The following is a 13,937-nucleotide window of genomic DNA, read 5'->3' on the forward strand; positions in this document are numbered from 1 at the left end:
CATCAAACTTAGAGGGCTGAAAAAACTTCCAAGATATAAGTATAAGAATTTAAAAATGCTATAAATAAAAATGTTCGAATTATGTTTCCCTTAAAAGTTTTATCTAAATGTTTTAAGATAAGAACTATACATGTATAAATTACGATTATGTTTGGCAATTTTATTTAGTTTAGAGTTTTAAGTCTGAAAGAAGACTTTAAAAATTATCATTTAATAAAATGACTAAGGAAGAAGATCTGAAATATACTATTTTTATATTCATGTATTAATACTATACAGTGTGTCAATTTTAAAACTTCCCACCCTTAATATCTTTCTTGCAGTTAAAAATATGAAAATCGGAAAGACACGTCAATTTTATTTGTAAGGGGGACACTTTAAATTAATATTTTTAGCCTTTTTCTTTTAACCCGCCGAGGGGTAGATGTCACCCTTACAATTTTAAATGGGAATGGGGGTCAAGTGGCACATCGTTTTAAAGGACGTTTAATTCTCTTTTCAGTGGTATCCTACTTTGTTGCTTTTTGTCCAGAGGTTTCTGAATAATCGCGTTTGAAACTTGCACAAACAATTAAACATGCCTGCTAGTGTTTATAAAAAATGGCAATAATAAAGGTGGCAACCTCTAATCAGTTATACAGGAGGATTTGTTAACATTCCAGCAGGACGGTGGCTCCACCTCATTATTTTCTTCCGATCCGACAATGGTTAAACGAGAGATTTCCGGGTACATGGGCTGGCAGAAGGGGACCAATTGAATGGCTTCCAAGATCACCGGATTAACACCCTTAGATTTCTTTCTTTGGGGACATCTTAAATCCATTGTTTATAGAACACAACCTACTGATATTGATGATCTTAAAAGGCGAATTACAGCAGAATGCCGGTCAATTCCCGGTGAAGTTTTCCGAAATGTTAGGAAGGAGTTTGAAAACACACTTTACTATTGTTAACAGGAAAATGGACAAAATTCTGATCAACTTATAAGATAGGGCGTAAGTGGTGTAATGTGATCTTCTAATCTTTTGTACTATAAGGAGATCCATTGCAATAATTTTTGTGTAAACACTAGACTGAAAACCAAAATCTCAATGCAGGCATGTTTAATTGTTTCTGCAACTTTGAAACGTGATTAATTAAGCAAATTCGGAAACCACTCGACAAAAAGCAACAAAGTAGGATATCACTGAAAAGATAATTAAACGCCCTTTAAAACGATGTGCCACTTGACCCCCATTCCTATTTAAGATTGTAAGGGTGACATCTCCCCTTCCTAGAGGGTTAAAAGAAAAAGGCTAAAAAAATTAATTTAAAGTGTCCCCCTTACAAATAAAATTGACGTCTCTTTCCGATTTTTCATACTTTTAACTGCAAGAAAGATATTAAGGGTGGGAAGTTTTAAAATTGACACACTGTATAATAGAGAATAGGCCATTTTTTGATATTTTCTGTCGTTTGACGTCTCACTTGACATATTTGAAATTGATATGAATTTTTGCGGATTTTATCAGGTAGAGAAAATTTTGAAATACTTTAAATTTGAAAAATACTAATTTTTAATTCTCCATGTAACCAAGAAATAGAGAATGAAAAGAAATGAAAAAAAAATATTTTATATTTAAGTTATTAATTTACTACTTGACAAAAATAATGATACGTCAATTTGATTTAATTGTTTTATCTTATTTACTTCTATTACAAAAATATATATTTTTAACAATTTTAATAACTTATAATAACCATTTATGGGATCAAAAAAAGCAGCAAATTATTGAGTCTATCTCTATACTATGAGTCTACTATACAGGGTGGTCCGAATTGTATTCCGGAAACTTCGGCAGCATATTCTGCCGATAAAAAAATAAGTAAAAAAGTTCTTATAAATGAATGTCCTAAAATGCTTAGTTTCGGAGATACAGGGCGTAGAAGTTGCATTTTTATTTCGATTTTTTCCAAATAATTTCTGAAGTAACGTCAATGTTTGGATGAAAATTCGTGGCTGAGAGTTTTTTGATATGAGAAATTTGATTTTGATGTCCATATGACTCATACTTGTAGAGGACGCCACCTACATATTTTTTAACTGGTTTGAAGGGTAATAACTTTTCGTCCGAACCTGTATAAAACTACTGAGTGAAAAAATATACATTTACGACGTTTTTTACGTACAAAAGGTCTCTTGGTAAAAATCGCTACCAGTAATGGTTCTCGAGATATTTGTAATCGAAATTATCAATACCTGTCGTTATTGACATAAACAATACATGTTGACTAAATAGTTATTAGACTGAAATCATACTTGAAATGTTTTTTCTGTCAAAAGTTCAACAGAAACTATTTTATCGTCATTTTTTCGAAGAATGTTATGATTAATTTGAAATAATAAAAAGTTCCCAAATTTATCATTTCAGTCTAATAACCATTTACTCAACACGTTTAATTTTTTGTCAATAATGACATTTATTGACTATTTCCATTCTAAATATTTTGGGAACGGTTACTCGTAGCGATTTTTACCAGGAGACATTTTTTACGTAAAAAATCACGGAAATATATATTGTTTCATCTAGTAGTTTTATACAGGTACGTACGAAAAGTGTTTACTCTTCAAAACAGTTAAAATACATGTAGGTGGCGCCCCCTACAAGTAGAAGTCATACTGACATCAAAATCAAATTTCTCATGTCTAAAAACTGCAAGGCACCAATTTTCATCTAAACATTGACGTTAGTTCAGATATTATTTGGAAAAAATCGAAATAAAAATGAAACTTCTACACCCTGTATCTCCCAAACTCAGCATTTTAGGACATACATTTATAAGACTTTTTTACTTATTTTTATCTGCAGAATGTGCTGCCGAAGTTTCCGGAATACAGTTCGGACCATATGTATTATAATTATTGATATTTTAAAACGTTTTTAATAAAATTAGAACGGAACTGATAAATCAGAATTCAAGTAGCCATATTAAGGCCCCATCGCGGTCGTGATAAATTTGTTGATATACTCATTCCTTAGTCTTTTTATTCGTAGGTCTCAAACAGTCTTCATACTATGAGATTTTTTACTTTAATAATCAAGCAACTCTATATCTGACATTGTATATCTTTTAAATTTCTAGTACCACATAAAAACCGCTCAGCAGTGCAACAAAAATGACACAATTTTACGACAAAATAAATCGAAACCATTCTACATGTCCTACGATAGTTATTAAGTAACCGTGAGGTGTTTAGACTGTGATAGGTTTATTAAAATATAAATGGGGCATGCTGTAAATCGTTTTATTTTCAATTTCGAGTACGTTTCAAAACCCAAACAGCATCAAATTAGTCGGCTAAATATTTACGCGTCCGACAGGAAACCGTGAAGCTATTAAATCAAGAGAAAAAAGTTTAACTAGTTTATGTCCTTGTAAACTGTCAGAGAAAATTATCGCGAACTAATATTTATTCATAAAATTAAATAAGAATACAGAGTGTGCCAGAAGGAATTACTGTGAGTGATTACTTTGAATTTAGAGATCAGACGCCCAGAGGCATTATTGCTACATCAAATAACATACGATTGAAAAAAAAACGGCGTCAAAGACGACAGGGAAATGACAATCGATGATAATTTTGGCGAAGTCAATCTCTAGTCCTTACTTTTCTTTATTTCTTAATGCCGCTTACTGCCAGTTGACCTTAAGAAAGTTGTATTTTTTTATATTTAAGTAAAAATGATTTCTAAATGGTGTAGTTTTTAAAATTAAAGAAAAAATATTTTTTGGAAATAGATTTGTGTGCCTAGAAACGTTCTGCCTTTTTTAACCCTTCTATAATTAGTGTTAATTTTTGACAATTTTTAGTAAATGACGTCCACAGATTAACCTCGCCAAAATTATAATCGGTTGTCATTCTCCGGCCGTCTTTAACGCCGTTTTTTTCGGTCATACTCTACAGCTTCTTTTAAATCTATTTATTTTTTTCTATATACATATCAGATGAAGTTTCCGGTGAGACACCCTGTACAAATGCGTTACGTTAGCGAATAATTTGATCTGCTTCTGTTTATGTGGGTTGGAAGATTGTAATTATAGAGTTTTTACGTTTAATATTAAAATATGAAAATGATATTCTTACTCACCAATCAAGCTTTATATTTGGATATATCGTGACAGCCATTTTCATTTATTGGAGCCGTGGGAAATATCTGAAAGAAAATAAATAAAGTTAGTAAATAGGATATAATATACATTATTATAAATATGTATGATTAATAAATAAAAGTAGCTGATAGATTGTACAACGAACTCCTTTTAATTTAGAAGACTCCCTTCGGTAAAATAGTGTATAGAAATTGTGTAATTTTGAGTCAAATCTGTATAACAAATATAATAAAAACTGTATTGAATAATTGGAAATAATTCTATAGTATCGATATTTCCCTAAATATACATACTAAAGATGTCGATATTTCAATCAATCGATCTTTTTTTGTTGTCTCTAATTCAATACAGTCGGGTCTTCGCATTCTAAGCAAAAGGCAGACAAAAGAGACACGATGTCAAGTGCCTGAATCTGTCTGCATCCGCCCAACGTCCTTAAAATATCTGTTAAATATCCATACTAAAAATATCGATATTTTTGTATATCGATAATGTTGAACATCACTACTTCTGTTATAGTCTGCTCTCACACTCCAGGAGAATTGTATAAACATCGATACTTATGCTCAATGTTTTGAAATATTGATACTACGACAAATCGATATTTTTATACATCCCTAGGCCGGTACAGCAGGTTTTCACACTCTACATACTCTATAAGAAAGTCATAAATAATTTACCGCAGTATAAAGAGGTGGGAAACAGCGAGCTAAGGCTGGGAACCATCGACAAAGTGCCTGGAGCCTGTATCCGTTCGGCATAAAATGAATATTCTTAATAGTTTTATATAATAAAACTTTAAATTATTGATATACTTGTATCGATATTTTTTCTATCGATACTTATACACTTGATATACGTGTAACGAGATTTTTTCTATCGATATTCTTAAATATCGAGATTCTTAGACACTCCTGATTCAGTCCAGTCTTTTATCATACTAAGTGAAAAGTATGAATAATTTACCGAAGCATAATGCAGAAAGCAGCGAACCAAAACCAAGTGACGAGGATATAGTGCCTGGAGCATAGACCCTTCGACATTAGCTTAATATTCCCTATGTTTATTAAATATCGTTTCAATATATTTTTATCGATACTTACACATATCGACATTTCTGGATATGCCTCTTTCAGTCGACTAAGTGAAAAGTATGAATAATTTACTGCAGCATAAAGAAGAAAGCAGCGAACCAAAGTGGAGGCCTGTCTCATCTATGTATCTATATGGCCTGGACCCATCGACACTAGCTCAATATTCCTAATACATTTATTATACAGGGTGCTTCAAAAAACATGTGCTATCTCTCGTGGGGAGATTCCTCACGTAAAAATAAGATTTATTTTTTATATCAACATATATCCGATTCTGCTTTGTTTCGTAGCTACAGGGTTTAAAAATATTTTTTCGATTTATTATAATTTTCTTCCAAGTACCTACTTTTAGCGTTTCGAATGAAATTTTGAGAGTAAAAGTTACTATAAATGCGTCATATTTGAAAGCTAAAAAAGTGTCGGCATATTTTATTAGTTTAGTATTAAAATATGTAGCACTTTTAAGTAACTTTTACCCTCAAAATTTCATTGGAATCACTAAAACTACTTGGAAGAAAATTATAATAAATCGAAAGATTATTAAGACTTTAACACCCTGTAGCTACAAAACAAAGCAGAATCGGACCTATGTTGATATGAAAAATAAACCTTATTTACCAGAGATAGCACATGAAACACCCTGTAAAAATAACGATATTGTACCGTATGATCGAATAAAAACGGCGTCAGCGCTGGCTATGAAATGAAGATCGCTGTCATTTTATATGTAAAATTATACTGGAAATGTCATCGATCGTCATTTCCAAGCCAACTGGACGCCATTTTTTTTCGATCATACGGTATAATTATGCGTTTCGATATCTTTCGATATATAACGATATACACATTGATATTTCTGTACATTCCTATCGCAGTCCAGTCTTTTCTCTTACTGTACGCAAAAACTATGAATAATTTACCGTAGCCGTAGAATAAAGAGGTAAAAAGTAGGGAATTAGAGTGGAGCAACAGGGACAGAATGCCAATACTGACCTAATATTCCTAATATTTTTTTTATTTTATAAATATATATTATATATATATATATATATATATATATCGATATAAATCGATATCTTTGGGCATCCCTAGTCCGGTCCAGTCTTTTCTCACACTCCACGCGAGAAGCATGAATAATTTACCGCAGCATAAAGAGGTGAGAAGCAGCCACATCGGCACAGTGCCTGGGGCCTGGATCAGTCGGCACTCGCTCAACCTTCCCCTTGTTGCGACTTTCGTTCTCCTCTAGAGATCGATACCTCCTCCCCTTCTTCCTACAGATTTTAATACACTCCCGCGGGAGAGAAATCGCTGCGAAAAACACATATACGGATCGGATTTAATTCAAATATTGTGACGGTTGAAGATATAAAGAATGATGATAGATATTTTGATTAAAGGCAATTTTGTGCCAAAATAACTGTGAGATTTCTCCCGATGAAACTACCACGACTTTCATGAAATCGAGAGTTTAAAGTAGTTTTGGTAGGAATGAACAAATACAAGACCAATACTCCCTTGGTCCTGCTCTTGCTATAAGACTCTTGTAAGTATTGCATTTCTTTAATCTGTAACCATCCTTTTCTCGAAGGTATTAGCGGCACTTTTGACCACCCTGTAACTTCGTTGCGCATAAAGCAAGAATATTAATTTTCACTACACATGAAGACATACTATATCTGGCTAGGTTACCAAAATATCTAGTAATTATACCTCATAGTTTATGAATTATCGCTTGTCAAATTTCTTTAATTTCGACATTGACTCACTGACAGATCATCAATTCTAATGAATTCTAAGGTACTTCTAGATGTGTCACAAACTTCAAATTTCGAATTTTAGATAGCTTTAAGCTTATATAATGGAAAATCTCAAAATATCCTTATGGATCAAAAATTAGCTTGTCTAGCCGCTACCGGTAACCGACTTTCCGGCGATAGTATTAGGGGAACCGGTGATACGATTGTTTTGAAAATTTGGTTTTTTCTATAAAGGCACCTGCTCCATCTATCTAGAATATTTATTATCAGCGTTACAGTGTTGCCGGATCATTTGAAAAGTGGTAGCATCTTTGTTATTTTAGTATAGTATATTATTACATTTTTGGAAACTACTCTCTTATCTCATATTTTTTTATTATACTAAGCTATATTTACCTCTTGTAGTTTTCGAGATAAAAAATTAAATATGTGTAAAATTGACAAAAATATCGTTTTGAATAAGCAATGGTAAAATCATGAATTGAATATTTTTAAAGTTGATATTTAGGTTTCTTTTTTTTTGTGGGAAAAATCAGCAAACCAGAGACCGTATGTGGTACTGTCGGGGTGGTTGAGGTACCTTACCGACTAAAAAACCTCCACAAGCCGCTTTGAATATCTCCCCGAGGAACTACCTTTCGGCATTACTTCTCGAGGAGGCGGTTTTACTGCGATGTTTTAGTTACTTCGTCTAGCTTCTTTCTCTTTTGCATCTATTAGTGTCTCCATAAAAGTGTGAACACTATTCCAATTTTCTGGGGATCGAATCATCTCTGGAACTAGATCGGAAATCTTTGGGACTCTTAGTTTTTCGTATAGAACTCTTCGTTCAGCTGTCCATCGGTTACATTCCAAAAGGGTTATGCTGCACCGTATCAGCATCGGAGTCGCCATAGAGACATCTCGGGCTATCAGCTAACTTTATTTTATGTAGGTAATACCTGAAACAACCGTGGCCAGAAAGGAATTGACTCATGGCATAGCTCATTTCTCCATATTCTCTATTTATCCAACACTCTAGGTTCTTTATAAGTGTTCTAGTCCATTTACCTTTCCCATTTCTGTTTTGACTCCATCTTTTACACCATATTTCCAGAACTCTATTTCTACTTTCTTACGCTGTTCTTCCTGAATGTTCTTACCTTTCTATTCTTTCTTCAATTACTATGTCTATCGGGGCCATTGAGCTCAGAACTTGTGCAGCCTCCGCAGATATTGTCTTGTATCCACGACATACTCTTATGGCCAATCTCCGTTGCATTGCAAGAAGTGGCTCCGAACTATGGCTCTATGGCTCCGAACTTTGCAGGTTTCTCCCCAAATTTCGGATCCATACAAAATTGTAGATGCTTGTACAACAGCTAGTACTCGGCGTTTTGTTTGACCCAAGGTAGACCAGTTTGGCATAATTCTGGATAACATGGCCTCCTGTCTTTCTGCTTTCAAAACTGTATAGCGGATATGCTCAGAAAAGCCTCCTCCCGCTGGGAAACAATCCCCAAATATTTTATTATTTTCTTTGGTACAATTATATTTTGTTTCAGATGAAAACGTACACTGCGTGATTTTCGGTTACCAACCAAAATAACTGCCTCTGTTTTGTGCGGCGCTATTCCTAGTCCCACCTCATCCATCCATGAGCACACCTGCTCCGATGCTCTTTCCGTAGTTCTAATGAGGTCTTCAGTACATTTAGCCTTTACCATCAGCGCAACATCATCTGCATATGCTATGACTTCTACTACTGCTGGGTATTCCATACGGAACGACGAAGGAGTCCATCATACAGTACATTCCATAGTAAAGGACCCAGTATAGATCCCTGAGGTACACCTTTAGATACTTTAACTTCTGTATCCTCTACAATAACGCATTTTTCGCTTAGATAAGCTTTTATATTTTCCACTAAATATAAACTTATTTTCCAATGATATGTAAGCTCATTGATTATATTTTCCCAGTTAGCCGAGTTGAAAGCATTTTTTACATCCAAGGTAAATAAGCAATGGTAAAATCATGAATTGAACTTTTTAAAGTTGATATTTAGGTTATAACGAAATACACAGTCCCACACTGGTTTAAAAGATTTTAACTCCGTACAGCCGAGATACTGAACAGGTAAGACTGACAGGTAAAATGCCATGTGTAGACGGGGCTTTACGTTCGTCTTAGAATTTTCAGCTTTTCCTACTAGAGGTATTTAATAATACAACACAATGTACTATTATTGAACAATTTTTAGTGAAAGGTAAAAAAATTCTAAATAAAAACGGCAACCAACACTTAACTTTTTTCGATCAAAATATCCTTTTTGGCCTCACCCATTTTTTCTTTAAACAAGAGTTTCACGTCATTACCGTTTCTCATAGAATATTAAAATGCTCTCTTTCCCTCCCTCTCTCTCTCTTCTCATTCGCCGAACTACATATAACAATATACATTGAATCTATGGTTAGTGGCTAGGAAAACCATTAGCGAGAGCTTTGAAAGCTTTCAAGCTCCTTCTTAAATAACCGTGCAGATATTACAGAGCCGTAGTTTAAATTTAAATATTCCACATTTTTTTTTTATTTTTAGTAAGTTTTAGCGACTAGCTGATGCCCGCAACGTTGTTCGCGATTTAATCTCCCCACGTGTTTCAATAATTAATAGCGATTTATATTTTTTTAATGAGAGTTATCAATTTGTACTTGTTACCTATTCTCCGCTACTAAAGTTGCTCCCCTTTTTATGTAGTGTTGTGCGAAATTGGTCTTAGTAAAATTCTGTTAAAAACGTGCAAAATTTGCAGAAAGATCGAGACCAAGACTAAGAATATTGGTCTTGCTCTTGCTCAATAGCAAAATAAAACACTAAATCACCACAATACACCAAAACACTTACTTTTTACTGATACACACACTTTACAGTGTAAAGTGTTTTGGTGTATTGTGGTGATTTAGTGTTTTATTTTGCTGTGTAACACCAAAGGTTCTAACCCTCAACTGTAATCTTGCTCAATAGACATTATACTCATAACTATTTCTCATTGTTTAAGAATATTTTTTTACACTTTACCTTGTGGATTCCATCTGTCAATTATACGAGGGAAAATAAATTGTTGATATTTTGGGGAAAGATTGAAACACCTTGTGGAATATGTTAAGACAGCAAGGAATATAAAAATCATTTTATCATCTAGGTACATCCTTGTTAGATATTTTGTTTTTTGGTTAGTTAGGTTTATGTTGGATGCTATTTGTTTTGTTATTCTGTTTGAGTCTTACCAAAGTTCACAGAATTACATAGAATTATTCTGTAAACTGATCTTACTATTTAAAACGTTTAAGATATCTGTAAACTTGGACTATAGTCACAAAACATCCCCCTTTAGAACTTCGTCTATCATGTTAAGAAATGAAAGTAAATAATAAAGCGCCTCTCGTGTTTGTTTGCACACTAAAAAGTCAATATTGCCTGTATATATTTTTAATATATTTTTTAAATTTACATTTTTTTAATTGTAAAGTAATATATTACATTTAAATGGAACATATTACATAACAATTATGTCAATTACAGGATTACAAGCTTGTTTTCAAACATTTTTTTAGTAAAACAAATTATAAAATTTCAATATATGTATATTTATCGTAGGTATGAAAAAAGTATAATATAAAATGGATAAACGCTTACTTACATTGCAATAAAACTTCCACTTTTAGTGTTGCAATCCAAACGTAATATTTGTATTTCACAAATAAAAATATCCGACAACACTAAAATCACTGAAACTTCCGTGGCTGACAACGAAAACTGAAAAATATAACAGCACTTTTTGTTTTGGACCTGCATATCAACATTACGCGGTACCATTATGTTTTTGTTTTTGAAATAATATAAAATATCTAATTATAACTTGTAAATTTTAATACTTTAACATGATTTTTTAACTATTTCTGACAATAACTAACTTTTTGTTATCAAGATGACATTTTAGACGGCAACTGACATATATGTCATAATATTTGAATTTTAAATATGTATGTAATATAATTATTTAAATTAATATAATGCAACTTTATAGTAAGAAAACATTTATACATTCACAAAATACAACAGAGTCAATAATATAGTTTGAAAACAATGAATATAAAACAATGAATTAAAATTAAAAAAGTTAAGCGGGACCCCTTGTGTCAAAATTAGATGATTAAATTTTCGCAATGTTTACACCATTTGATGACCGGTAGCGCCTCTAGTGTTTGTTCGGGCGGTTGGTCTTTTACTCCCGCTTATGGCCATTAAAGAAAAAGTTCTAAAGGGGGATGTTTTATGACTATAGTGTGTCAATCAAGGAAGTCACGCATCTTCCCGTTGTACATTTGTCAATTTAGAATAATATAGAAGTTAATAGTTAAGCTTTTTTTGACATACTATACAGGGTGGTCCGAATTGTATTCCGGAAACATATTCAGTTTCCGGAATACAGTTTGGACCACCCTGTATACTATCCATTTGTTAAATAATAAGTAACAATTAGAGATATTATTATTATTAGTATATTTCTTGTACTAATTGTGTGATTGAAGTATTTGAAATAAATACAAACTCAAAAAAAGGCTTACAATAATATACAAAACTAATTTTCTACGTCTGGCAATGTAAAAAATGTAGAAAATTAGTTGGTGTAGAAAATACGGTAGAAAATATAGAATTTTCTACCTACCCAAACCTGATGATGAGTTTTAACTCAAGAAAGGGAGGCACAATAAATATTTAAGGTTGCGGTGATTAACCCCCCTCCGATACATTCAACTAAATACTCCAAAACGGAAACAGTTTTCCAAAATTAAACCAGCCTTAAATGTTATTATTTTAAAGTAAGTTTTGAATGTAAAATTTTTATGAATTATTTCTTTGTGTAGCTACTTATTTTACGCAATCGCTTGATGTACTGATTGATAACTGTGCAATATGAATTACAAGCTCGCCTCGTCGGTCTGTCTACCCGGGTCCACCCACAGACTATATAAAATATCAAATTCACGATCTGTCGCTTTCTCTTGCCGATTTACAATTTAGCAATTAACCAGAAAACGATATCGATTTGAATTGTGACGAAATTTTGATTTCGCTATTTTGCCTCGTTACAAATCCTTTTTGAACCGCGAGTATATTTTCGGGAAATATACTTTTTTCTTTTGTTTAAATGGTTTTGATTTATTTGCAGCAAGTATAATATTTGTAGATTGAATCTGGTTGTAAATTGGAAAATCCAATAATTGTTTAACTGTTATTTGTTGTACGTGAGAGTATTACAAAATTCTCTAGATTCGACCAATGCGTTTTATGCAATCAGGAGCGAAATATGGAAGTGATATCTATAACAGGTGATGTAACAAATATTCGCATTCGCATAGGTGATTATTCCTATTCTCGTGAATACTGGAATTTTTTTTAGTAATTTTGGCAAAATTTATGCGAATATCAAAATTCCAAAAATATATAAAATGTTTAGTTTCATTAACTAATGATATTTACATTTTACAAGAATTTCGATTCCATTGTCTTTATTGTGTGTAAAAGCTCTAACTGTGTAAACTGTTTTTTTTTAGTTTCAATACTGAATCATTTACTGTCCTCCATTCACGCAGTTGTGCAGCTCTGAACTGTTCAAGAACGCGATACTCTCACTCCATTCAATGGGCTCTTTCACAAAAAATAAAATACCCAATTCAAGGACAAAATCTGAAATAGAAGACAATTTTCAGTATATTTATCCAAAAAAAATAGTTCCATGACATTGACTAATTTTTTTATAGGCCCTCAAAATTGCTATAATTTGAAATAATTTTAAAGCGCCAATTGATGACGTATGAAAAATACGCCCAATCACATTGCAGAACCGTGCTCGTGCGCCAGCCAACAACTGGCAACATTGCGATTTGATTTGACCAGCACCACCTCAACTCAAGGCCAATCAACATGATATGGGCAAGGCAAATATGGCGGCGAAAGCAGGGCATTATTAAATTGTTTACCTTTAACCTGAAAAGCCGGTAGTGGTTTCTCGTTCCGATTGCATACCAGAAATAATTAATTATCTCTAGTTTGTTGTGCTTCTGCAACACGTTTGTTTAGTTCTTAGTGTTCAGTGCATGGTGTGATCAGAAAATTGTGATAAAATAACAGTGTACTAAAAATCCAAACCAGACATGGTTTCACATAGGGAACTTCAAACTTTTGTGCTTGTCGTACTCCTCTATTATTAATTATTTTAAGGTAAGAACTAGAAGTATTTATCAAGATATTACACCTAAATGAGTAAAAAGCCATCGCCGCCAGTCTGAATAGTACTTTATAATGGTTACTTACTTACTTAACATTTTATTGTACCTGCATGCCTTTTACATGCTCTGTTCCAAATTGTTACGGGAATTATAGAGGGGGTCCCAAGATTTTCTGCTTTTATATTCCCAATGACGTCTTTACCACAAAGACAATGCCCTATGTAAAGAGAAAGAGTAAAGAAGACTAAGCTAAGGCGTAAGTTTTACTTACGAACCCTCAAAAAGCTATTTAGTTTTTTTTCTATATTAAATAGAAGACACATTATATTTTTTATATGAAGACTTGAAAGACATATTATATTTTTTATTTATCCTCACCTATTATAGTTTAAATTTATTCCCATTTGTGTAATGCTGCAAAACATAGAAAAAATATTCCATATTTTTTGACCCAAGCCAGTGTAGTTTATAATTCCAAGAGCATTTACCAAGGCTTTTATTAAGACAAGTAACTTCCTATACTGTCCATAATAGTATATATTTATCAAACGTTCAGTAAATCCTAAACTATGGTAGGTAAGTGTTTGCAATTGAATATTTATTTTATATTGCTATTTCCTGTCATATATTTCTGGTTATTTCTTTTTCCGATGATTTTG

At 32.7% G+C, this 13,937-nt stretch overlaps 3 protein-coding genes across 5 annotated transcripts in view; 2 read left to right on the forward strand and 1 right to left on the reverse strand.

Moving 5' to 3' along the window:
- The window catches only part of LOC115884437 (TWiK family of potassium channels protein 18-like), a 333,903-nt gene that overhangs the window by 169,698 nt on the left and 150,268 nt on the right, over window positions 1–13,937 (forward strand). The gene's annotated exons all lie outside the window — the stretch shown is intronic.
- LOC115884436 (inositol polyphosphate-5-phosphatase A) overlaps window positions 1–13,937 on the forward strand; it is a 283,771-nt gene that overhangs the window by 149,095 nt on the left and 120,739 nt on the right. The gene's annotated exons all lie outside the window — the stretch shown is intronic.
- The window catches only part of LOC115884439 (RNA-binding protein Musashi homolog 2), a 153,392-nt gene that overhangs the window by 84,083 nt on the left and 55,372 nt on the right, over window positions 1–13,937 (reverse strand). For both annotated transcript variants that reach the window (XM_030903021.1, XM_030903022.1), the window contains exon 2: window positions 4,131–4,196. In XM_030903021.1, coding sequence (XP_030758881.1) covers window positions 4,131–4,174 — 44 coding nt within the window. In that variant the 5' untranslated portion in view covers window positions 4,175–4,196. The remainder of the gene's footprint in view (window positions 1–4,130; window positions 4,197–13,937) is intronic.

The sequence above is a fragment of the Sitophilus oryzae genome, unplaced genomic scaffold (assembly GCF_002938485.1).
Source record: "Sitophilus oryzae breed Bouriz unplaced genomic scaffold, Soryzae_2.0 scaffold_249_pilon_pilon, whole genome shotgun sequence".
NCBI classification, from domain to species: domain Eukaryota; kingdom Metazoa; phylum Arthropoda; class Insecta; order Coleoptera; family Curculionidae; genus Sitophilus; species Sitophilus oryzae.